General features: G+C 43.9%; 1 protein-coding gene across 1 annotated transcript in view; it reads right to left on the reverse strand.

The window, feature by feature from the left end:
* Positions 1-4,909: 4,909 nt before the first annotated feature.
* The window catches only part of HCN2 (hyperpolarization activated cyclic nucleotide gated potassium and sodium channel 2), a 91,582-nt gene continuing 68,572 nt past the window's right edge, over positions 4,910-27,919 (reverse strand). The window contains exons 5-8 of the mRNA XM_030218962.1: positions 19,449-19,595; positions 18,514-18,754; positions 17,929-18,093; positions 4,910-5,829 (exon numbers count right to left, since the gene is read on the reverse strand). Coding sequence (XP_030074822.1) covers positions 4,910-5,829; positions 17,929-18,093; positions 18,514-18,754; positions 19,449-19,595 — 1,473 coding nt within the window. The remainder of the gene's footprint in view (positions 5,830-17,928; positions 18,094-18,513; positions 18,755-19,448; positions 19,596-27,919) is intronic.

Consider the following 27,919-nt stretch of genomic DNA (forward strand, 5'->3'; position numbering starts at 1 on the left):
AATATTCTGAGCATTCCCAGAAATGAAATGAGAAACAACATAAAATGAAAATTTTCTGGCTGCGCAATCCTATTGATAACCACAAAAGGACCCCTTCCTTGGCATTCTGCAGTGAGGACCCCCCCCCACAATTCCTTGAAATTCTAAGGTGAAATTCTGCCCCCTAAGGTATTAAAGAAATCTTGAGCACTCTCGAGCTAACCATGTACCGTTCTGCAATTAAATATTCTCAATATTCCTGTTTCATCACTTTCCAAGATAGAATCTGGAACACTTTAATGGTACTGCAGACAGAAGAAACACACCAATCATCCAGTCGGGATCTACACAAAGAACATGAACATAGCCTATGGATTACGATGCATGACTATACAGGGAAATGTGTATACAGAACACAGGGGATCTACACACACATATGCATGCAGTGTACACAGAATGGGATCTATGGATATAGAACCATGTACATAGCACATAGGATCTATATATACAGGCACACATGTAGGCAATCTTTTCACAGCACATGGGATGTGCATATCTAAACATGCACAAAATGCCCTGCCCACACAAGATCTGCATGTGCAGACATGTAAAAACATGTAAAACCAAGTAATTTACATGACCATGCCCATTTACGAAGGCGGTAGAACGAGAGGACATGAAATGAGATTGAAGGGGGACAGACTCAAGAAAAATGTCAGGAAGTATTTCTTCACGGAGAGAGCGGTGGATGCTTGGAATGCCCTCCCACGGGAGCTTTACCGAGATTGGATAGCAGAGCCGGTAGTGGGAGGCGGGGCTGGAGGTTAAGAGGCGGGGATAGTGCTGGGCAGACTTATATGGTCTGTGCCAGAGCCGGTGGTGGGAGACAGGGATAGTGCTGGGCAGACTTATACGGTCTGTGCCAGAGCCAGTGGTTGGGAGGCGGGGATAGTGCTGGGCAGACTTATATGGTCTGTGCCCTGAAGAGCATAGGTACAAATCAAAGTAGGGTATACACAAAAATTAGCACACGAGTTGTCTTGTTGGGCAGACTGGATGGACCGTGCAGGTCTTTTTCTGCCGTCATCTACTATGTTACTATGTTACTATTTCAATAAATTTATATTGGCCGTAGCAGTCGACCAGTAAAAATTTGTTTGAATGAACACAAATCCCGCATTATTAATGACATTTTTGAAGTGCCATTGATGCTTCATTGGCAAGAACGTCATCATGACTGGAAAGGTTTACGACGGCAAGTGACTGATTACATTCAAGAAGGGTGGGAGGGAGGAAAAGTAGAACAGAAATTCAATTATAGGGAACAATTTTGGATTTTCACTTTAAAAACTGTGACTCCAGGGGGGTCTTAACACAAAACTTGAATGGGAGATGCTAATTTAAATTCACAATCCTGATTGGTGGACTCATCTATCAGTTGTTCTATAAATTAATTTTCAAAACACGCCGCCACCATCTTGACCACTAAAAGCGAAGACAATCGGTTTTGGATGACATGGGAAGATTATAGGTAAGTAAGTTATATTTTATAAAGTCTTCAAGAAGAATGTGTATTTTGGATGTATAAGAACATCAACTCATAAATTATCTTTATAATAGGGGGTGGATCCTTGAAACAGCCATTTAGGCAAAACATGATTCATGTCGGACCAGAAGAACCCCTGGGAACCGATGTTGTAAGTTTCAAATTTTAGTTAATTGCCAAAATGCTAAAGCCGTTGTACAAGCAGAAATGTTTGAAAGTTGAGTGAAAGTATATACATATAAAAAAGGAAGACCAGTGAAGATTTGGGAATTACTTCAATGAACTAAAAGTATATTGTTCCATTAAAGAACAAAAAAAACTAGACAAAAATGTTTTTGTGTTTTGAATGGTGTATACATAGACTAGTTATATTATATGGTGACATATAAAACCTTTCATTTATAGTGTGTACCAACCAAACACATACAGAACTCAAGGGTGCATGCATACAAAATTGAGGAATTCTAAACATACATTTGCAAATACAACTATATACCACATACATGGTCTATGCAGATTGCACTTAGGATCTCTGTATACACACACAAACACATATGCTCCCATAAACACAGCACCAAGGATTACTGTATACAGACACACACATTCCACTGCACATAACACTCCGTATGTGTCTATATACACAAGCACTGCTTTGCACACAGCACTCAGTACTGGTGTACACACATGCATACGTACTCCGTATCTCTATATGCACATAGTACTCAGTATTGGTATACACACACACACATACTCTCCTGCACTCAGTGCTCTGTATCTGTCCATATACACATGCAGTGCCATGCACATAGTGTTCAGTATGGATGTACACACATACACTCTCTCATGCACATAGCGCTCAGGTTTTGTATATTAGAGAAACACACACTTCTCCCCTTCACAGAGTATTCAGTTTCGGTGTGAACAGATGTACACACACACACAAACAAACAAACAAACAAACAAACAAACAAACAAGTATTCCCTATAACCTGACTCATGCTTTATTCTTTCCGTGTTTCTATACTCACTGGTTGCAGTACACCTCTGTTTTTACCTACACCCACTTTCACCTTACTTATTTACAGCTCTGTAATTTAGTTTAATTCTTATCCCTTCCGTGTGACCCTATTGTATAAGTTTTTGTTTGGGTTTGTCTTCCCAGTTGGCCTTGTTTGTATTTTAATTATATTTTATTTCCTTTTTAAATACTTTGTTAATCACTTAGAAGTACATTTTATATGATTTGCGGTATATCAAAAATTAACTGAAACATATACACTCCCCAGCACACAGCGCTCAATACTGATGTACACATTCACACACTCCTCTGAACACAGCTCAGTATTTGTCTATATAAACAAGCAGTGCCCTGCTCACAGCGTTCAGTATGTGTGTACACACGCACACACAGACTCTCCCCTCCACACAACGTTCAGTAATAATGTACACACACATACATACACACTCCCCTGCACAAAGCATTCAGTATTGGTGTACACATATGCACACTCTCCCTTGCATACGTTCAGTATTACATAAGTACATAAGTATTGCCATACTGGGACAGACAGAAGGTCCATCAAGTTCAGCATCCTGTTTCAAACAGTGGACGATCCAGGTCACAAGTACCTGGCAAGATCTCAAAATAGTACAATACATTTTATGCTGCTTATCCTAGAAATAAGCAGTGGATTTTCCTCATTTAATAATGGTCTATGGAATTTTCCTATAGGAAGCCATCCAAACCTTTTTTTAAACCCCGCTAAGCTAACGGCTTTTACTACATTCTCTGGCAATGAATTCCAGAGTTTAATTACATGTTACGTGAAGAAATATTTTCTCCAATTCATTTTAAATATACTATTTTGTAGCTTCATTGCTTACCCCCTAGTGCTAGTATTTTTGGAAATAGTAAACAAGTGATTCACATCTACCCGTTCCACTCCACTCATTATTTTATAGATCTCTATCATATCTGCCCATAGCCATCTTTTCTTCAAGCTGAAGAGCCCTAGCCTGGAAGTCATCCCATCCCCGTTATCATTTTTGACGCCCTTCTCTGTACCTTTTCTAATTCCACTATATCTTTTTTCAGATGCGGTGACCAGAATTGAACAAAATATTCAAGGTGCGGTCGCACCATGGAGCGATACAAAGGCATTATAACATGTATACACATGCACACTCCTCTGAGCACAGTGCTCACTTTTAATCTATATACCCATGCAGTGCCCTGCACACAGCATCAGTATTAGTGTACACACACTCTTCTGGACACAGTGTTCAGTACTGGTGTAAACACATGCACACACAGTGTTATTAGTGTACACGCACACACTCTCTCCCCTGCACACAATATTCAGTATTAGTGTGCACACACACACATACATACACACTCTCTTGTACACTACGTTCAGTATTGGTGTACACACTCAACCACATACACACTCTCCCCCTGCTTACAACATTCAGTACATACACTCTCCTGCACAGTGTTCAGTACTGGTGTGAACACATGCGCATGAATGCACACACACACTTTTCCCTGCACACAGCATTCAATATTGGTGTACACACATGCACATACTCTCCCCTGAACACAGAGTTCAGTGCTGGTGTACACACACCCACACGCTTTTCCTGCACAGAGTGTGCCTAGGTTTTGTCTATATGTGTATACAGAGTAAACACACAGAAGGGCTGTTCCCAGGCTTTCTATTATAACTGAAGCCCAACTTATTATCAAACATGAGGTGTCCGTATATGCAGAGGGTTAGATGTCATTTTGCAGTTTGATCATCCATTTATGTCAGGAAATAAACTTCTTCAGCTTTCTAATGTAGGCCACAGCCTTCAAGTTTGAGTAACAAACAGGAATAGGACTTTGGTCAGTAAAGATTAAATCAGTATAAAGAGGGAGATTAGTTCACCCATCTCCCCACTCCAGAACAGGCTATGCTAGGCGAAGGTCAGAGCCTAATTTCAAAAATACCCCTACAGGAATTTGACTCTTTTTAAAATCAGTTTTCATATTTTGGGGGTATGGCCAGAACAGATGTGCAACAGAAAACATTAGGCTTGCCAAGAGGAAGGTCCTAGACTCAGATTGACATCACTGCACTGGTATGTGAGACAGCTTCCTGGACCAGCTCTTCCCACAGATTCCTCCTGCCCTGTGGCTTTCTGTACTAATATCCACGCTGAAGTCAAACACTTCCAGTCCATCCTGCTGCAAGTCACCCCAGGAGAGGACTTTCATGAATGAAGCAGATGGGGGTAAATTATTTGTTGCTCCTCACTCCACGTTTTTCTGCCCTCCTAGCATTGTCTGTCCCTGTTCTCTCCTGAGTCTTCTCATTTGCAATGCTGCAAAGGGTCCCAAGGTCACAAGTTGGAAGACAGCCTCGCTTTTATAGACTCTGTGTCAGGGGCACTGACTACTGAATCCTTCCTGGTGCCACCCGAGTCCTGTTGCATCCCGGCTGGTATAGGCATTCCTGCACTGCCTGACATCTGGTGTGATAACGTGACACGGGAGGGCACTGCCCCTCGCACTCCAGACTGGGGCCCAGAACCAGGTGAAATGGAGGCTTGACCTCCTATTGATGTGCTCGATTCATGAGTGGACTGTAGGGGGCTTTGACTGAGTGCTTGGGAGACTCCATGAGGCAGGGAAGGCTGGGATGCAGATAAAGGCCTGGACTCCTGACTTAAGCTGCCTGTATGTAAGGCCTGTGTGCTTCTGTGGACTGCTGACTTTTGAGGTGAGCCCGGGACCTGCTGCTGAGTCAGTGAGAGCTGTGAGCCAGATTCGCCTTTGGAGTCATAGGCAAATGTCCGACTGTGCAAGGGGCTCTGGGATGGCGGACTGGACACCACAGAGGCAAAGGTGCTGCTGGAGGTGGGCAAGGGCTGGGGCTGGGAATGGGAATGGGGGTGATGCAGCTGGTGTAGTGAGTGCTGCTGAAGCAGGACAGGCGAGACAGAGAAAGGACTAGGGACACCCTGAGCATATTGCAGGCGTCTCATCATCCGGGGTGAGCCCAGGGCCACAGGGCCTAACATCGGACTAGCCATCTGTGGGCAGAAGCTCATGGCAACAGCTTGCTGGAGCGTAGCAATGGCAGAGGGGGCTTGGGGCTGTACAGGCGCATATATGGCAGCCTGCTGATGGAACTCCGCTTGCTGTACCATCTCACGGTCGTATTTCACAATCTCCTGGATAATCTCGTTCTCTTGGTTGTTGAAGACTCCTGAGTTGAGGTCGTGCTGCACCTTGTGCATCAGGATTGAATTCTTCTTTCCTGAGGGCAGCAAGAAAGTAGTTATACACAACACCGTCACCGCCAGGATGCCAGAACGTAACAGTAGGGAAGGTCCTGCAAGAGATTCAGAGGGGCCCATGCAGAAAGCCTCACAGTACAGCCTATACTCTACCACGAAATTAGTGCTACAGAAATACTGTGGCAAGCTATAAGCAATGAGTATGCAAATTACTGCTGCGTTAAAATTACGGCAGTAATCCGCAGCTCATTGCTAAATGTCACCTTTTGTGTCAATACCTGAGCGGTGACTAGCTCAGGCCCTGACATAAAGGTTGACAATTAAAAAAGAATAATCATGCCATGATATTCTGCATTACCCCACCCCCCTCAGCCCCTGAAAAACCTCCTCCCCTACCTGACATCTCTTCCCACCCCCACAAAAAAATATCCCTGGTGTTTACAGACACTCTCCCCCCCACCAACATGCTCAACCCTCCTCTGACACTAACCCCTGAAAAATATCCCTGGTGTCTAGTGACACCCCTTCATCCCACCCCGACTGGGCTAAAGAAAAAAAGTCTCTGGTGTCTAGTGTGACCCTCTCCGTCCTATAAACCCTTTACTCAAGTTCTGCCCCCCCACCAGACCTTGTACCTTAAAATGGTACTGACCCTGCCCAGTGCATCCCAGGGTGCATCACATGGGGCAGGGCATCGCCATTTAGAAAATGATGGCCCCACAGGCAGGAACGAGTGGGCATTGCTCCTGCCTCAATTAAGGTATGGGGGTCTGGTGGAGGGGCCTAGGCAAGGAGGTCGCTGGGTGGGTTTGTCCCACAAGACTTTAGAGAATTTCTTTTAAAGTGGGGAGAGGGAGAGAGGGGAACCACTAAACTACCAGGTCAAAATGTTTTTTTTGAAATATCAAGGGAAGGAGGGATGAGGGGGGTTAGGTGCAATCAGGCTGGGTTGGAGGGAGAGAGAGGGTGCCTTTCACTCGCTCCTCTCAACTAAGCCTTTTAAGCTGTCCCAAACCTGGAGAAATATTTCCCACACACAACATGTCAAAATCTTTTTTTAACTATTGCATGGCCGTAGAATTGTTAATGATTGCATTATCATGCATTTTAATGCAGTGTGCGGTAATGGCTTCTATGTGAGTTAATACCCTGGCTAAAACCATTGCTTGGGCACTTAAAGCCATGGTAATACCTTCTGCACAGGCCCTTCAGTGGAATAAGTGACTTACCACCCTGTGTTCTAACAATCTACGCTGCCAGTCTTGAACCTCTGTGACACTGGATCCAACTCAGATTCCATTTGTATGGCGAAAAGGGGTAGCAAATGGGTTATACAGCCTACCCGATCTGTTGCTACCAGTAAGTTCACACAAAAAGGCTAATTTAGAACAGAAGGAAGTGCACAAGCATATAGGTTGTAGTAATTTACAATGGGAACATATTATGCACCCATGTGCTATAAAACAGTCCACTTGAATGCTGACATACAAAGTTTCACCTGCTTCAAGGCAGGAATAATCCTGGAATTTAGGAACCAGCACACGCGAGTACATTTTATAAGCTAATGCATACGTGCTGAACCCACCCCAGCTCCATCCTTTCTCAGGTCCACTCCTATCACGTAGACACTACGGATGTGCAGTTGTTGAGATGACATACAAAATGTCAACAAAATTTCCTTTTTTTTCCCCCCTTGTCATAAATAGTGCACATTTTCCCAAATAGTCAGCTCTACTAGGAAATAGAACACACTATTCAAGAATAGACTGCATACTATTTACAATATTGCTTCCAAAATGAAAAAAACAAAACAATAAAACAAATTCCCATCAACAACCCATGAAAAGAAATACAATGAAAATATTTTGGCTGCACAACCCCCCAGTCATTTTTTAAGTGATTATTTGAGTAGTAAAATACTGTTCTACACACCAGTGGCATAGCCAGATGGCCAGTTTTGGGTGGGCCTCAGCCCATAGTAGGTGGGCATGAAATTTTGCCTCCTCACCCACGGTTCAGCATCTCTCCCAGTCTCTTAAACTGCCCCCCCCCCCCCGTGTACTTTTTAAAATCTTCACTTCTGGAGGTCATCAACAGTGAGCAGTGACTCACATAGCTCATGCCAGCCTCAGAGCAGCCTCTGATGCAGTCCCTTATGTGAAAACAGGAAGTTGCATCAGAGAGAAGGCTCTGGGGCTGGTGCAAACAGAATATGTGAATTGCTACTCACTGCCTTCAAACTCTGGAAGTGAAGTTTTAAAAGTTACACCGTGGAGATGGGGATAAGAAACCAGGAGAGATGCCACATTGCTAGTAGGAAAGGGGAGGAAGAGATTCTGGGAGTCTTCAGCAGACAGAGTTTGGGAATCCCTACCAGCAACAGCAAGGACGCTCTTCCAATCACATCTCCTCTCCAGCCTTTTCCTCACAGTTCTTCCTGCAACTCCTCTCCAGCGCTCTCTCCCGTGTTACTCCAGCCCTTCCCTCTCCTGCTGCAAGCCTCCCACATTTGCAGAGGTTCAATGCTAGCAGCTCTCTGACCTGATCCACCACAGACTCTGAAGTTCATTAACTCTCCATGTGTCGCCACTTTCAGAAACAAACACATGTCCCTCTTATGTACATCCATGGTGGACTAAGTTGAAAGGATCTGTGGTTCAGCAAGTCCAATCTTTTTATTGCCTATGAGTTAAGAAGAGCCTAGAAGAACCATGCCCGCCATCCCCCACATGCCAATCTCTGTACCAGCCCTGCCACTGTGTTAGTGCTGCAGCAGAATATCTTCCCTATCGTGAACATGGGGGGTGCAGAGGTACACTTTAACCCAATGTCAGCCTCATTACCAACCCTCAACAAAATGCTTTTATATCCATACTAGTAAGAAAGGCCCGTTTCTGAGGCCAATGAAACGGGCGCTAGCAAGGCGCTTTGTTTACCATCCCCCTCCCCTTGTTGGTGGACTTACCCTCCGTGCTTGAGGGTGGTCGTGGTCACCTCGCCACGCCTCGCCCTGCCCCGCGATGTACAGAGTGGCTGGCTGGCTCCCTCACTGCGTGTGACCTACAGCCTGCCTGCCTCATACTCCTTCCGTTCGTCGTCTCGTAGTACATCGATGTATGCCCCGCCCTTACGTCAAACGTGATGACGTCGAGGGCACAGCGATGCGATTGGTCAAGTGTCATTGCTCTGCCCTCAACATCATCACGTTTGACGTGAGGGCTGGGCAAACAGTAATGGGGATAAATTCCGATCTATGCCGCCTCACAAACCGGAAGTTGCAGCTTCATTAGAACGTTGAGGTAGCGAATTATGTGCGGAAGGGGCGTGGCTGGGGGCGGGTCTATCAGTGAGAGTGAGTGGTGCCTGAGTGACAGTGAGTGGTGAGTGGTGACAGCCTAAGTGCAGGGCTCCAGTGTTTCCCTGCCACAGAGTGAGCTTCAGAATGTTTGAGGTAAGAATTATTTATATAGATAAGTTTACTTCTAGCCAAGACCATCTCTGTTAGCAAAATGGTCCTTCCTTCCACCAGAGGGCAGCAGTCATACCAGCACTAGAAAAAGCTGAATACTTAGATCAGAAGAAGAATTAAATTACCAAAACCGTGCTGGAATCTTTTTCATAAAGGGTTACCATATTTGCGGAGACCAAAAATGAGGACACTAAAAATAAAAATGTTTGGCTCCCACCCCCACCTACCACATGGTGTCCAATCACCTTGCTCCCCCCCTCCACATCACATGGGCAGGCAAGGTGACTGTGCATGCCTGCTATACACAGCCACAGGCAGGCAACAGCTGTGCAGTTCACTTTCTCTACTCTTCTTCCCCAAAGAATCACACTGCAAGAGGAGGAGAGAGTGAACGGCTGCATATTGGGCTGCTGCTTTCATGAGAGGGAAGCCTTAGATAGGGTTACTATATTTGCTCCCCAAAAAAAGACACATGCCCTGCCCCCCACCACACCCACCCTGCCCCATCACATACCACCCCAACCCTTTCACACCCCTATCCCGCCCCCTGTCACACCAGCCAAGGGTGTCCTATCCTCCCCTCCCCTTACTTTACTGCCCTGGTGGTCTAGTGACCTCTTCGAGGCAGGAAAGAGCCCCCTCTTTCCTGCCCCGAACAGCTGCAGACTGTCTTGCTCCCTCCCATATCAGCACCGATTCAAAATGGCCGCTGAGAGTGACTTTGCAAGACTTCTGCAGAAGTCTCGCGAGGCTGCGTCAACTCTTGGCGGCCATGTTGAATCGGCGCCAGGACCAGAGTCAGCAAGAAACAGTCTGCAAGCGCTCTGGGCAGGAAAGAGGGGGCTCTTTCCTGCCCTGAAGAGGTCACTAGACCACCAGGGCAGTACAGTAAGGAAAGGGGAGGGGAGGATAGGACACCATTAGGCCCGACCACCTGTCCGTTTGTCCGCAAATCCGGACAAACAGGTAGGCTGGCAAAACCCACCCAGTTGCCCAGCCATGTCCTCAAAAGAGGACATGTCCAGGTAAAACCGGACGTATGATAACCCTTAGCCTTAGAGAAGTAAACCAAGAACAGGAAGAAATCTGAGCACACCTTTTGCCTACTGCTTCCCCCTGCCCTGTCCCTTTTCCCTTTACTGCAAGTACATGTGCTCAGAAATTGATGAAGAAAGGAAAAGTGGGAACTAAAACCACAGGTTCCAAAGACTGGAGCACACAATGTCTTGAGTTAAAACAATATTTATTGAAAATCAAAAGCGACTCAACACAACGTTGTGTTTCGGCTGTACGGCCTGTATCAGCAGTCTGTGTGCAAGACTAAATCAAAACATCAACGGATAAAAACATATGAACTGTAGTGAGAATGGAGAAGGTCTTTCAAAAGACCGTTAGTTGTTAACACTGCTCAATGCTGTTTTTATGTTTAATTTCTTTATTGATTTTTCATAATTACAAAGACATAAATCTTTGATAGATATACCAATATTTACACTTAGCTACTATGTGTCAAAACACAAAGGAAAATATACTTATACAAACAAAAAGAAAATAAAATATTGGGTTATAGTCCACAAAAATGGAAGATCCAAGGTTTCAATACTGGAAGCTGAATTTTTAACAACAAAATTATAACAAGGAAATAATGAGTAGGTGGTTTTCTTTATATCTTATAGTCCAACTAAATTCTATCGGTCAGTCTACTTGCTATCTTGCATATCCAAAAAGGCACCCAACTGTTCTGGCTCATAGAATATATATCTATTTTCTTTAAAAGTAACCAAACATTTACAGGGAAATCTCAACTGAAAAGAAGCACTAATCAACAAAGTTCTTTGTCTCATTTCCAAAAATTTCTTCCTTCTATTTTGTGTCCAGCGGGAAATATCAGGAAAAATCAGTACTTTGCTTCCCAGAAATTCAGGTTTAATTTTTTTGAAGTATAAACGGAGCATCGCTTCTTTATCTTGCAAAAATACAAATGTAGCAATTACAGTTGCTCGTGTTTTAATTTCTTCTGTAGTTTGCTCTAAGAAGCCTGACAAATCCAATACCTCAGAAGAAATCTCCCGTTGATCCAATATTGCTTGTGAAGAAGTCAACAATTTCTTTTTAACTCCTAGGTAATATATTTTTTGTAATGGAGGCAGGGATTGTTCTGAGTATTTAAATATGTCTTTCAGGAATTTATTAAACATTTCTCTAGCAGACATATAATTAGTCTGAGGAAAATTTAACAAACGAATGTTTAAATTCCTCACTGAGTTCTCCAAATTTTCAATTTTCCTGTTATACAACATTCGATCTCCTATTATCTGTGATTGTTGTTCTTTTATGTTAGCCAAATCTGCTTCAAAAATTACGTGCTTAGAGGAAATTTTTTCAAGTTTATCTTTTATTTCTTTTACTTGCGTTGTAGAATTTAAAGAGGCAGTAATAAACACAGTACAGACCTTATGCATTGCCTCAAGCGCTGACCATATAGATTCCAGAGTTACCTCTTGGGGTTTCACCAAAGGTTGTATTTTCATGGCTTGCAATAAAGTTTCCTCACCAGAGTCAGCATTCTGGCTCCCCTCAATCGATGTTTCTCCTCCCGCCATGTTTGGTGATCTTTCCCCCACCTCTTCGATAGCAGCTGACGCCACTTCCCTCGACGGGGTCTGCCGCCCCTTCGAGTTATCGCTTTCCGCACTCGGAACTCCGACGCCGTCGGGTTGTGGCGGTGGGGGGGTAGTTGGGCCTAATGGGCTAAGCGAAGTCTCGCCCTCCAAGCCAGGACTCTTCCCGGTCGCGGCTAAGGATTCGCCCGTCGGTGTAGAAACCATATACGCTACGATGGACGATTGACCAGCAGAGACAGGTTGTTGCCTTAGGAGGGGAAGTCCCTTTGGTTTACCTTTTCTCTTAGGCATTTCAGCGGATAATAAGTAATTTAATTAGTTTAAGAGGAGAGCGTTCCATCCATGCGTCCTACCCGATCGCCATCGGATGGTGCTCAATGCTGTTTTTATCCATTGATGTTTTGATTTAGTCTTGCACACAGACTCCTGATGCAGGCCCTACGGCCGAAACACAACGTTGTGTTGAGTCGCTTTTGATTTTCAATAAATCTTGTTTTACCTCAAGACATAGAGTGCTCCAGTCTTTGGAACCCATGGTTTTAGCTCCCACTTTTCCTTTCTTCTTGAGACACTCTGTGGGATCTTTTAAGTTCTCCACACACATGGATTCTCTTTGGGCTCTTCTCTCAGAAACCGATGTACATACTTAGTTTTAACTACTGGGTGGAAAACAATTTTCAGCTCAAAAAAATTTACCCAAATTGCTCCCCATTTTGTCTGTATTCTTTCAGAGGCTTCAAAGAAGTCAATATCATTTAATGCTGCCTTTGATTTATTTGCAAAACAATACTACCCCTAAATCATTCTAGATTTATACCCCGTTCCATGCGCAGGGCCCAAGAGACAGGCAGAGCTCCGGAGTCTCAATGCATGGATGAGACTATGGTGCAGGGAGGAGGGTTTTAGATTTGTTAGGAACTGGGCAACATTCTGGGGAAGGGGGAGCCTATTCCGAAAGTATGGGCTCAATCTTAACCAGGGTAGGAACCAGGCTGCTGGCATCGGCATTTAAAAAGGAGATAGAGCAGCTTTTAAACTAGAAACGGGGGGAAGGCCGATAGTCGCTCAAAAGCGCATGGTTCGGGATGAGGTATCTTTCAAAGATATCACCAAAACAGGGAATATAGGGTATCCTGATAGTGAGATTGCAAAAGAGACCATAGTAGATCAGGTGTCCTTAAATAAAAATAAAAATCAGACAAAAGATTGCAAATTAATACTGTCAAGTACTGAGCAAGATGTAAATAGGAACAACAAACATAGTTTGAAATGCCTATATGCGAATGCCAGGAGCCTAAGAAATAAAATGGGAGAGTTAGAATAGAGTTTGAAATGTCTATATGCGAATGCCAGGAGCCTAAGAAATAAGATGGGAGAGTTAGAATATATTGCACTAAATGAAAAATTAGATATAATAATAGGCATCTCTGAGACCTGGTAGAAGGAGGATAACCAGTGGGACACTGTCATACCAGGGTACAAATTATATCGTAGTGATAGGGTGGATCGAATTGGTGGAGGGGTAGCATTGTATATTAACGAGAGCCTTGAATCAAATAGATTGAAAATTCTGCAGGAAACAAAACACTTCTTGGAATCACTGTGGATTGAAATTCCATGTGTAAAGGAGAAAAGGATAGTGATAGGAGTGTACTACCGTCCGCCTGGCCAGGATGAACAGACGGATGCAGAAATGTTAAAGGAAATTAGGGACGAAAACAAACTGGGCAACACAATAATAATGGGTGATTTCAATTACCCGATATTGACTGGGTAAATGTAACATCAGGGCATGCTAGGGAGGTAAAATTCCTTGATGAAATCAAAGACAGCTTTATGGAGCAGCTGGTAGAGGAGCTGACGAGAGAAGGAAAAATTCTAGACCTAGTCCTTAGTGGAGCGCATGATCTGGTGCGGGAGGTAATGGTGCTGGGGCCGCTTGATAACAGTGATCATAATATGATCGGATTTGATATTAGCTTTGAAGTAAGTATACATAGGAAATCAAATACATTAGCGTTTAACTTTAAAAAAGGAGACTATGATAAAATGAGAAGAACGGTGAAAAAAAAATGTAGGAGCAATCGCAAGGGTCACAAATTTACATCAGGCATGGGTGCTGTTCAAAAACACCATCCTGGAAGCCCAGGCCAAATATATTCCACGTATTAAAAAAGGAGGACGGAAGACCAAACGACAGCCGGCGTGGTTAAAAAGTGAGAGCTAAAAGAAAATCCTTCAGAAAATGGAAGAAGGAACCGACTGAAAATAATAAGAAACAGCATAAGGAATGTCAAGTCAAATGCAAAGCGCTGATAAGGAAGGCTAAGAGGGACTTCAAAAAAAGATTGCGTTGGAGGCAAAAACACATAGTAAAATTTTTTTTTAGGTATATTAAAAGCAGGAAGCCGGCAAAAGAATCGGTTGGACCGCAAGATGATCAAGGAGTAAAAGGGGCGATCAGGGAAGACAAAGCCATAGCAGAGAGATTAAATGAATTCTTTGCTTCGGTCTTCACCGAGGAAGATTTGGGTGGGATACCGGTGCCTGAAAGGGTATTTGAAACTGACAAAACTTAATGAATTCTCTGTAAACCTGGAGGATGTAATGGGGCAGTTCTACAAACTGAAGAGTAGCAAATCTCCTGGACCAGATGGTATTCATCCCAGCGTACTGATAGAACTGAAAAATGAGCTTGCAGAGCTATTGTTAGAAATATGTAATTTATCCTTAAAATCGAGCGTGGTACCGGAAGATTGGAGGGTGGCCAATGTAACGCCGATTTATAAAAAAAGGTTTCAGAGGAGATCCGGGAAATTATAGACCGGTGAGTCTGACATCAGTGTATGTAATTTATCCTTAAAATCGAGCGTGGTACCGGAAGATTGGAGGGTGGCCAATGTAACGCCAATTTATAAAAAAAGGTTCCAGAGGAGATCCGGGAAATTATAGACCGGTGAGTCTGACGTCGGTGTCGGCAAAATGGTAGAGACTATTATTAAGAAAAAAATTACAGAGCATATTCAAAAGCATGGATTAATGAGACAAAATCAACATGGATTTAGTGAAGGGAAATCTTGCCTCACCAATCTACTACATTTCTTTGAAGGGGTGAACAAACATGTGGATAAAGGTGAGCCGGTTGATATTGTGTATCTGGATTTTCAGAAGGCGTTTGGCAAAGTACCTCATGAAAGACTCCAGAGGAAATTGGAGAGTCATGAGATAGGAGGTAGTGTTCTATTGTGGATTAAAAACTGGTTAAAAGATAGAAAACAGAGAGTAGGGTTAAATGGTCAGTATTCTCAATGTAGAAGGGTACTTAGTGGGGTTCCCCAGGGGTCTGTGCTGGGACCGCTGCTTTTTAACATATTTATAAATGACCTAGAGATGGGAGTAACTAGTGAGGTAATTAAATTTGCTGATGACACAAAGTTATTCAAAGTCGTTAAATCGTGGGAGGATTGTGAAAAATTACAAGAGGACGACGAAAATGATAAAGGGGATGGGATGACTTCCCTGTGAGGAAAGGCTAAAGTGGCTAGGGCTCTTCAGCTTGGAGAAAAGGCGGCTGAGGGGAGATATTATAGAGGTCTATAAAATAATGAGTGGAGTTGAGCGGGTAGATGTGAAGCGTCTGTTTACGCTTTCCAAAAATAATAGGACTAGGGGGCATGCGATGAAGCTACAATGTAGTAAATTTAAAACGAATTGGAGAAAAATTTTCTTCACTCAGTGTGTAATTAAACTCTAGAATTCGTTGCAAGAGAATGTGGTAAAGGCAGTTAGCTTAGCGGAGTTTAAAAAGGGGTTGGACAGCTTCCTAAAGTAAAAGTCCATAGACCGTTATTAAATGGACTTGGGAAAAATCCACTATTTCTGGGATAAGCAGTATAAAATGTTTTGTACTTTTTTGGGATCTTGCCAGGTATTTGTGACCTGGATTGACCACTGTTGGAAACAGGATGCTGGGCTTGATGGACCTTTGGTCTTTCCCAGTATGGAAATACTTATGTACACCCTGGATGTACAATCTGAAAAATCTCACTCCTTGGACTTCAATCTCACTCGTTGGCATGCTAAATCTCACTCTTTGGGATGGTTCAGCCTTGGCATCTCTGCTCATGTGAACCACGGGAGGCTGTACAGAGACCCCTGTGGTTCATGAGCAATTGGCTCTATGCCAGTGGTTCTCGTCGACCCAGTCCTCAGGACACACTCAGCCAGTCAGGTTTTTGGGATACCTACAATGAACATGCGTGAGATAGATTTGCATACAATGAAGACAGTGCATAAATATTTATCTCTTGCATATTCATTATGGGTAGACTGAAAACCTGAATGGCTGGGTGTTTCCTGAGGACTGGGTTGAGAACACCTGCTCTAGGCAGACAAAGGCAGAGGAAGCAGCCCGATATGTAGCTGTTCACCCTCTCCTCCTCTTGTAGAGCAATTTCAGTGGAGGAGAGGGAGAGAGAGCGTGAACAGTGCAGCTTGTCTGTCTCTGGGGGACTTAACAGCGCCAGTTGTGGGGGTCAGCACCAGGGGCGTATCTGCGTGGGGCCTCAGGGGCCTGGGCCCCCGCAGATTTCGCCCTGGACCCCCCTACCGCTGCCAACCCTCCCCCTCCGTTGCTCGCCTACCTTCGCTGGCGGGGGACCCCAACCCCCGCCAGCCGAGGTCCGCGTCCTCCTGCCGCTGCCGGCTGCCTTTGGTCCTTTAATTCTTCCATTGAAGCTGGCGCCGACGAAAGTTTCTTTTGAGTCTGACGTCGCTGCACGTTGTACGTGCAGGACGTCAGACTCAGAAATTGTTTCTGAGTCTGACGTCCTGCACGTACAACGTGCAACGTGCAGCGACGTCAGATTCAAAAGAAACTTTTTCGTCGGCGCCAGCTTCAATGGAAGAATGAAAGGACCAAAGGCAGCCGGCAGCGGCAGGAGGACGCGGACCTCGGCTGGCGGGGGTTGGGGTCCCCCGCCAGCGAAGGTAGGCGAGCAACGGAGGGGGAGGGTTAGCAATGGCAGCGGCTGGGGGGAGGGGGATCGGCAATGGCGGCGGCGGCGGCGGGGGGGGGGGCTATAATGTGCCCCCCCTCTCTGGCCCTGGCCCCCCCTACCGCCGCAGTTCAGATACGCCCCTGGTCAGCACCATCAGCAGCTGCAGGGGCAAGCAAGCACCCCTGAGTCCTGGTACTGAGTCTGAGGAGAGGGGGTCACGCTGGCACTAGCGGCACACAGAGACAGCACAGAGGGGAGTGAAGCAATGGTGGCTCTGGAGGGGGGAAGGAGGGGCACCATTCATGCCTCTCTGCTTTCACTTCAGGTGCACACAGGAAGTGAAAGGAGCGAGTGCACTGTGTAGGCGCAGGCTCCTGGCATTAAAACCCAGAGACAAACTGTCACAAGCAAAAACTGCCCAGACACCCCGACAGAAAGGAGGACATGTTCGGGGAAACCTGGACATATGGTAACCTATTTTCATACTTAATAGCAACAAATATTAGCAGGTCCTTCTCCTTGTCAGTGTGAGCACACACTGCCCCATCTGCTTAAGTTGTTCCTGTGTCCTAGAGGCATTTCTCTGGGCCACATTCAGTCTGAGCTGCCAGGTGCCTGCCCATTTTCTCAGGGTATCTATAAGCCCTTTGTAGAATTAGAGTTGTGCTGTGTTTTACACTGTGAGTCCACAAAACTGGCCTCATGGCAGAGTATTTTACTGTGGGTCCCAGCTCAGCCATCCACCCACCCCTCTGTGGGGATACAGTGTCAGGAGCAATAGTTCAAAGGAGACAGCCACTGCTCAGAAAGTCACTCAGCTGTCAGGACACCACAAGCTGACTCATGTTCCCAAACACTATTTATCTGTCCCCAAAAGTTTCGGTAACTAAGCCCAGTTAGCAACTTCCACGCAGGGCAGTGTATAATCCCCTTTGTGTATTTCATACACACATATCTGTGCCTGTGGAAGCATACACAGCTTTCCATGTGTGTCCATGACCATCTCTGTGGTATGGAATAACTTACCTATTCTGTCCAGTCTATCAATAGCCACAGTCTCAAAGGCTCTCCTCATCATGGGATATTCCTCCAGCACCTCATTGAAGTTATCCACGGAGAGGGAATAGAGTCGGCAGTAAGTATCAGCCCGGACACTGGCTGTACGGCGGCCTCGGGTCAGCAAGCAGATTTCTGGGAATCACAGAGAGAACCAGCAAAAGAAACTGAGTGCCCCACTGTTCCAGCAATACACCCCAACTCTGAGCATGGCGAAAATATATTCAGCGCTTTCTCATTCCTCAGCACCAGACCCCACTACCCAGCAATGGCTTTCTGAGTGGGAGACCAAGGAAGGAGAGAGGCAAGATGCATCAACAATCATTTGGAGAGAAGAGAGGAGACAGACCAAGCCTAGCACCTCCATCATGGAAAGCATAAGACACCAGGCTCCCTTGAGGAAGTCGGATGAGAAGACAGAAGAAAGCCTGGGTCTCCATGAAGAAAACTGGATGGAGTTAAGAAGAGAGGCCCTGATGATGCTGAATGTGAAGGAACAAGGGGAGAATGAAATGCCACAGGAACTTTGATTGGGAGCAATGTTAGGTTTCTTACCTCCAAAGTAGGAGCCATCAGAAAGTTTCATCTCCTTGTTCCCCTTGGTGAGTACACTAACCACACCATGCTGGATAAAATACATCTTTTTACCAATGGTCCCCTCACGGATGATGTAGTCTGTGGGCTGGAACACTTCAAATTTGAGCTTGGTGAGCATGCCCGTGACAAAGTTAGGGTCTGCATTGGCAAACAAGGGCATGGAGGCCACCAACTTCCGACAGTTGAAGTTCACAATCTCCTGAGAAAAGGAAAGGAACAATGTGTGTGAGAAGCAGAGAAGGATTCGGGGATGGAAGATGATGACAAATATGGCAAGAGAAAGATGAAGAGCATTTTTTAAATTTTATTTATTTAAAAAACTTATTACCCACATGAACTACAATTCTCAGCAAGGTACAACAAAAAAAAAAATACAAAAAACAATCATCATTAATAAAATACACATACAGCAAAAACAAAATATAAAACCCTTTTAAAGGTATGAGAGGAGAAACATTAATGGTCCCGGTTTTGTTTGGCTGCCTGTCTCTATTCCTTCTTCCCATTAGAGATTCTCCGTGCAACACTCTGCGATTAACTTTCTCCATTATAATATTTCCCCACTATATCTTTCATTATACCACTCATCACTTGTGTAGCAGGATAGAGAGATTCAGGGGCGGGGAAAGATACGAGTTATTGGGCTACAGTCAAAGCATTCTCCTGGGAGCTCAGAATTAGCATCCTTGATTTGGAGGAGATGGGCTGGGGGGGGGGGGGGGGGGGGTTACTTCAGGCTCCTGTCTCAAGCCCTGTGGTTATAAAATTAGGATGATGAAGTGAGAGCAGATATCTAATAACTGGACTCACAAAGACAGCTTCCCGTAAAACACACAGGTATCCAGAATCTGAGAGCACTGTAGCCTATCAGTGCTGTACATGTCTCTCCCTACCTCTCTCAGGGGCTCATTCAGCTCCTCCAGGATACTGTCCTCATCAAACATCTTCCCCTGGTAGCGGTGCTCGTAGTAATCATGAATCCTCTGCCGGAAGTCAGCGGGCAGCTTGTGGAAAGACATGTACTGCTCCACCTGCTTGTACTGCACAGAGAGAAAACCTGTCACTACAGCCCTTCCCATCAGGTGGCGCCAGAAGGACCAGCTGCCATTCTGGGGCATGTACACATCCTTATTTGACATGTTCAACTCAGTTCAAAAGTTAGATGTTAAAAAGTTGACAATAAAAATTACATCTGACTTATGCTAAATCTTAAGCCAATTTTTGTAAACCTAATGGTATATACTGTAAGCACAATATCTCGTAACATTCATTTGAAAAGAGCCTGGGTGCCATGCAGATGTACTCTAAATTATTCCTCCTTATCCATCCCTTTGTCCAGTACCCTCAGAAACAAATTGTGCATTTAAGGCTGACCCCAGAGGGGCCAGTAATGTGACCCTGACACATGTAACATAGTAAATGACGGCAGATAAAGACCTGTACGATCCATCCAGTCTGCCCAACAAGATAAACTCATTTTACATGGTATGTGATACTTTATACGTATACCCGAGTTTGATTTGTCCTTGCCTTTCTCAGGGCACAGACCGTAGAAGTCTGCCCAGTACTGTTCTTGTACTATGTTCTGAAGCTAACATCGAAGTCCCTTAAAATTTACACTCCAGCCTATCCCTATCCAGTCACGATCAGGGTGTAGACCGTAGAAGTCTGCTCAGCTCCCGTTTTGTTTCCAATTACCGGCGTCGCCACCCAATCTCCGCTAAGATTCCACGGAACCATTCCTTCTAAACAGGATTCCTTTGTGTTTATCCCATGCGTTTGAATTCCATTACCGTTTTCATCTCCACCACCTCCCGCGGGAGGGCATTCCACATATCCACCATCCTCTCCGTGAAAAAATACTTCCTGACATTAGTCCTGAGTCTGCCCCCCTTCAACCTCAATTCATGTCCTCTAGTTCTACTGCCTTCCCGTCTCTGGAAAAGGATAGTTTGCGGATTAATACCTTTCAAATATTTGAATGTCTGTATCATATCACCCCTGATACAGACGTTCAAATATTTGAAAGGTATTAATCCGCAAACAAACCTTTTCCAGAGACGGGAAGGCGGTAGAACCAGAGGACATGAATTGAGGTTGAAGGGGGGCAGACTCAGGACTAATGTCAGGAAGTATTTTTTCACGGAGAGGGTGGTGGATATGTGGAATGCCCTCCCGCGGGAGGTGGTGGAGATGAAAACGGTAATGGAATTCAAACATGCGTGGGATAAACACAAAGGAATCCTGTTTAAAAGGAATGGTTCCGTGGGATCTTAGCGGAGATTGGGTGGTGACGCCGGTAATTGGAAACAAAACGGGAGCTGGGCAGACTGCTACGGTCTATGCCCTGATTGTGACTGAATAGATAGGGATGGGCTGGAGTATAAATGTAGTTGGAGTTAGGCAGCTCTTCAGTTCTAGCCCCAACTCCCCCACTATCTCCATGTCATCGAGGGGAACTAAAGTTCTCTCTCTCTTCCCCCCTCCCCCTTGAAATGGGATAATGATGTCAGTTAGAGATAGGTGATCCAGTTTAAATTAAATACCATCAAGAACAGAACAGACTGTGCAGGGATCTCCATATCCAGGGGCTTCCAACCTTTGAACCTGTTTGAAGTGTGAATATTGACAGATTTATGCTGGAATTTAAAGTCTTCAAAGGTTTATACCAGCTCCAAACACAAGCCGCCCAATATTTCAATCCATTTAACTGGCCATGAATGGCTCCTAGTCGATTAAACGGCACTTAGCCAGCTATCTCCTGCTGAATATTGCCGGTTAGCACCTGGCAGATAACCAGTTATATCACGCAAGATAACCAGTTATATCACGCAATATAATTGGTTATCCACCGATATTCAGCGCATTGCCAGTCAAGTTTGGCTGTCAAAGTAGCAGGTATATCTTTGGCCGGTTTATAAACTTAACCGGCCAGCACTGAATATTGGCTTGGCCGGTTAAATTTAAACCGGCCAAAATATACTTGGACATTCAGTGTCGGTCAGTGGAAATGGCCCGGCATTGAATATCCAGGCTTAAACCCGGCTAACTCTTGCAGTCTGAATATCAGGCCCAAGGAATGTTTCATAGCTGCAAATATTCACACAAATCCACAGCAGTCCAGAACATCCAGATATTTGGGGAAAAAAATCAGTGTCATGTTGAAACTGTACTGCAGATGTCTGATTATTTCAATAAAATATGAGCCAACATTTCAAAGACACAAAGCCAGATCTGACCCAGGCTTGAGGTGGCCCTCTCATCTCTTCCATTAATAGTCATTCAATTCCTTTCTCCTGCATGTCTGTCTTCTGGTAACTATCAGATTCTAACTTTATTAAGATGGACTTGGGAAGTTACTCCTATCCCAACAATTTACTTGTTTCCTGCAGTATATCTGTCCTTCTGACATCCCACATACATACTGAAGTGTATCTATGGATCACTTTCCAACCCTAACCTTACTTGCTTTTCTCTGTTCTCTATAGCCTCTATCTTGCTTTTATGCACAGAGAAAAGGTGTGTGGCAGTCATGAGATACTGGACTCTGGCCAGATAACAGGGGAGGGTGACAATAGCATAGTTTTTTCTCCATCCCCAGCTGGCAATCATACGTATTATATTCCCTTTTTAGATTTACATGCTCTGTGTATACAGTATATTGTCTTGAAGGATATGACCTTTTTCTTGGCAGAATGACAGACATCTGTCTAGCACTGACTAGGCAACAGCTTCCCAAGTGTGTCGGTAAAAAGACAGTACTAGCATTAGAATTCCAAGTCACCTTGAGAGCAGAGGCACAATTACCAGACAGGAGACATCTGCCTGTCTCTTTTGGAGGCCCCAGACTCTGTCTTAGCAGAGAGTGCTAGTTGGAGTGACCAAAGTCTTCTTCCTGACAAGCTTCTGTGATGGCAAAGGTAACTAAAAATCTTTTAGAGGCTGGACTCAGACTACCACACTGTAGGCTGGCATTGATGAGACATGATTGCTAGAACACTTTGATGATGGTATCTCTGGCTCTGATGCTGAGGGTAGGGGTGTTAGCTACCAAACGTTACTCAAGAATGCATCAGGTTAGACCAATTAAAAGGTTTCACCTTCTGATTTATTTTTAGTTTCCATATGATAACCTTTCAGACATATGAGATTAGGCATAGTTTTTATCCAAATATATACACTTAAGGAAAAATTGGGAAATTAAAGCTGGCCATTTAATCAATAACTTATATAAGAACATAAGAGTTGCCCTACTCAGTCAGACCAGGGGTCCATCCAGTCTAATATCCTGCTTCCAACAGTGGCCAATTCAAGTCCCAAGTACCTGGCAGAATCCCAAAGAACAACAAGATTCCATGCTAGTTAGCCCCAGGGATAAGCAGTGGCTTTCCCCAGGTCTACCTTAACGATTTATGGACTTTTCCTCCAGAAATTTGCCCAAATGTTTTTAAAATCCAGCTACATTAACAGCTTTTACCATTTGTTCCAGCAACTGTTTTCAGAGTTTAACTATGCATCAATTGAAAAAAATATATATTCTCCTATTTGCTTTAAATGTATTGCTATGTAACTTCATGGCACGCCCCTAGTCTTTGTACTTTATGAAAGAGTAAAAAATCAATTGATATTTCACCTCAATCATATCTCCTCTCAGCTATCTCTTCTCCAAGCTGAAGAGCTCTAACCTCTTTAATCTTTCCTCATATGAGAGTCCTTCTATCGCCTTAATCATTTTGGTTGCCCTTTTCTGTAACTTTTCCAGTTCCACTATATCTTTGAGATGCGGTGACCAGAACTGCACAAAATACAGTGTGGAGAAATATTCTTTGTTTTATTCTCTATTCCTTTGCTAATAATTCCTGTTTGCCTTCTTGGTCATCATCACACACTGAGCACACTTAATTCAAATACTCTATTAGTTCCTCTGCTATCTCTGCTCTTGGTTTAGTTCACTACTTCCGCACAAAGGTAAGTACCTTGCAATCATCCTTACAACCTGCCTCATCCTTGTCTTCACTGGGTAACAGACCAGATGTAAGAAATGGTCTGGAGTCTAGACCACAGTTCCCTATGTAGTACATTTTCAGCTTTCAATGTACCCTCTGTTTCTCTGGTCTCAAAGACACTTATGACAATGACATCCACTATGACCCCCCCCCCCCCCCCCCCCCATGATCCATTGCTCTCAAATATTCTTAAACACCTAGATGGCTTTGCAGCTCCTTAAATATATATCTATGTATGACCACTCTTAGCCTTACTCAAGGATATATGCCATCCAGTTGGAAAGTTGCATCCATTTGCTCAAAATACAGCTCTCTGTGCCAGCTATCATCCCATAGCTAATCTCCATTCATTTCCAAATTAGCGGAGACTATTGTTTCATAAGAAATGCATGACTTCTTGGAGAAACTGCAAGACTTACATCCACATCAGACAGGTGTTAGACGATACCACAGTACAGAAACCGCTTTGATTGAGATTATGCAAAACAATATAGACAAAGATAACACTGTGATTTTGCTATCTCTTGATTTATTAGCAGCATTTTTACATCACAGACTCCAGAACATAGCACTGTCCAAGACGATATTAAACAGGTTCCACTCTTGCCTATCAGACAGGACAAGTTCAGTCCATTGGCAGGAAAAATGTTCTAGCCCCTGTACTAACAATTCCACCTTGCCCAATCTCTTGGCTTGACACCGTTTGCATAGTCCGACAATATCCAAATTCTCACCTGTTTAGATCCATCTTGCTCCTTAGATATCCAGACCCTTAACAACAAACTCATCATTTCAGAGTGGTTCTTTACTAACAAAATGAAGCTCAATCCAGAAAAAATCGCATGTGATCTTATTCACTAGGAGAGGTCACTTGATTTCTTCCCTTCCAATCACTATTACAGGTATACGAATACCCCTGGTGCAATTATTGACTCTGCATTAAACTTTCAACTACATATTTCCTCTGATTCAACATGGTTTCTTAACTGAAGATCATTTGACCTACTCATCACCTACTTCAGCAATATGCTCTTTGAACCCTGGTTCATGCTCTGGTTTTGAATTCCTTGGACTACTGTAATGCCTTACTATATGGATGTTAGACATCTATAACTCATCCAAAATGTCACAAGTAAATTAATAACAGGAGCCAAAAAAATGTGATCATGTGACCCTTCTGCTCAAAGGGGCTCACTGGTTGCCTATTTCATATAGAATTCCATTAATTTTAGCTCTTGTCCATAAAGTTCACTATGGTGCTCTTCTGTTGTTTCTTTCACAACTCCTGATACCATGTTTCTCCTCCATGAGCGCTTAGATCTTCTCAACAAAATTGTTTTGGGGTGCCTAAGACATATTTTAATTGTATTAGAAGCAATAGTTTTTGTGTCGCTGGATCAACTTTGTGGAATGCTGTTTCATCATTTTTGAGAGTAGAACCCTCATTTGAGAAATTTAAGCCTGGACTAAAGACTCACCACTTTTGGGATGCTTTTGCTTAATCCAGTATGATGCTCCAAATCCTGGACTACGAGCATAACCGTGCATGGAAGGCAGGAGGGTCAGTTTCTGAGATTCATAACTACAGTTGTTTTCTCTATCTTAGAATTTTTGTAAGCTGTTTAGAAGGTCTAACTGATGAGCAAGACAACAAATAATAAATAAACTTGAAACTTTGAAATGTATTGTCTAATGACACCTAAATCCTTTTCCTTGGTGATGACTTCTAATGTGGAACTTAGCGTCATGTAGCTGTAATTTGGTCCCAATATGCATCACTTTGCACTTGTCCACATTAAATTTCATTTGCCATTTGGATGTCCAGTCTTCCAGCCTCCCAAGGTCCTCGTGCAATTTCTCAGTCTGCATGCGATTTAACAATTTTGAAAATTTGATCACATCGCTCTTTGTTCTCATTTCCAGATCATTTCCAAGTATGTTAAGAAAAAACACACTGTACACTGTCTCAGTACTGGTCGCTGAGGTACTCCACTATTTAACTTCTTCCATTGAGAGAACTGTCCGTTTAACCCTACTCTCCATTTTCTATCTTGTAATCAGTTTCCGATTCACAAGAGGACATTGCCTCCTATCCCATGGCTTTTTAATTTCCTCAAGAGTCTCTCATGAGGGACTGATCCAGTGTTCTCAAACTCTCCACATTAGCTAAGCTCCTATGTGTCACAGCCAGCCAAGTTATCAGCTAATTCCATCTCCCAAGGACCGTGTATCCTCTCTGAATGCCACTTCTCTCTATCCAGCACAGCCTGCTTCATTTCCTCTGAACCCTTTATTTCCTTCTTTAAGTGTTTCCCTGCAGATAGGAGACATATCTGACATGTAAGAATAACCTGCCAGTCAAACCCGATAAATCCACAATATTCTGTGATTCACAGTCTGATTTATCTGCTTAACTCCAAATTCCCTTCAGGAAAGTGGTATAAAAAATTTACCGGTTTCTGCCAAATACAGATGTCTGCACTATTTTAGACCTTATGGCTTATTAGAATTTGATATATTGCCTTTTCTAACAAGGGGCCAAAGTGGTTTAGAAAAAATAAATACATTAATGGTCAGTCGTAGCAGGAGGAACAAAAATACAATCCAAAATAGAAAAGAAAAACCATTTCTCTTTCGCTTGCCTTCGTCATGAATAGTAGTGGTGATAAGACACATTAATGCTTCCCTATTTCTAAATTATCCCCCGACTGCCAGCGACTGGGATTCACAGTCTGAATGCATATTCCAGTGATACTCACTTCCAGTCCATGAGGGTCACAAACGGGTCAGGTTTTCAGGACACCTACTAATAAATATGTGTGAGATAGATCTTCATGCATGCTTAGTCATTCGGGATAACCTCAAAGCCTGACCTGTCGGTAGCCCTCAAGGTCACCGGCATAGGAAAGGCCTTAAAAACCCTATGTCCTTGTCCAAGTACTTTATCATAATGCAGTGGTTTTCACTTCCAATAGATTAAAGGACAAAAGCCAGTGTAGATTTACCAGAGGTAGGTCTTGTCAGACAAATCTGATCAATGACTGGGTGACCATAGAGAGAAAGCACTAGATATGATAAACTTAGTTGAGCAAGGCTTTGATAGATTCCTCACTGGCAACTTATAAATAACACTTGAATCTGGGACTTCCCACCAAACTCCTCCCAACCATTTCTCTTCTTCCCCTTTTCATAACACACACAGAAAATAATACCACTCACATCAATGCTTACGGTAACAAATTAGGCTGCAACTTTGATTTATTGCATATAGCAGATTTCAAACAACAGTATAAAACAACCAGCACCCAAGTTAAAACTTAACATTTTCATTGCTACAATATTTGTCCTTTGTGCCCTGCTGTAATAGCTAGGGCAATTGCCAGGCATGGTCCTCCATGCCCCGCCTAATCTGGATCACCTGACCCACCAGCTCATCTGAGCTTACGTTACCCGCATATCATCTGATGAGCAACAGCCTCCTAGCTCAGGTGGTCCCCCACCAAGCTGCAACAACCCATCCTGCTGTAACCCACTTGCCTTCCCCCCACCCCCATAACCATTATGTAAGCCTTAATATGACCCCTTAGTTCACCAACACAAAGGGAAGGTGGATGGGTAAAGAGCTGCCTCCTTGCCTCCCATCTCCTCAATTTCTGCTCCAATCCCAGAGCAGACCCAAAGCAAGTAAATTCCCCTACTCCTATCTTGCCTCCCATTCTCCGACCCCCTTACCTGACTTTAGGCCTATCCTGAAGGCCCTTCATGGTGGTGCCCAGCCCAAGGTTAGTATCACCCTGTGATACTGGCTCTTGGCCTCTCATTAAACTGAATGCCCTTGGTATAGGCCCTGAAGTGACTGAATGGATTAGGTACTGGTCAAGTGGGAGATGAGAAAAAGTGGTAAATGGAATTCATTTTGAGAAAAGGGGCATTACCAGAGGTGTGCTGCAAAGATTGGCCATTTATCTGGTTCTTTTCAAGTGATATTATGGAAGAACTATCTGGAAAAGTTTTGTGGATGATAACCAAAATCTTCAATAGAGGCCAACCAAATTTCAGTTTTGTGTACAGCCTTGTTTCAGTTTTGCAACTGAAACTTTATACTGAGTTTTCTAGCTCTCCCATCCCAGAATAATACAAGCCTATCTTTGTGATACCTAGTCATTTAGGTTTAGCTCCCCTCCCCCAACCACCACCATCATCACTCTCCACTGCCGAAGCCTTGAATGCACTAAGCTCTGAGCCAATAGCTTTGAACTATCTCTTCATCATTCCTTGCTGTCTCATTCTTCCTGTGAATCTTATACATCATTAATTTCTGTCCCTTAGCCTGTAAGCTCTTTGAGACTAATATAAGA

This window comes from Microcaecilia unicolor, chromosome 11, assembly GCF_901765095.1.
Source record: "Microcaecilia unicolor chromosome 11, aMicUni1.1, whole genome shotgun sequence".
NCBI classification, from domain to species: Eukaryota; Metazoa; Chordata; class Amphibia; order Gymnophiona; family Siphonopidae; genus Microcaecilia; species Microcaecilia unicolor.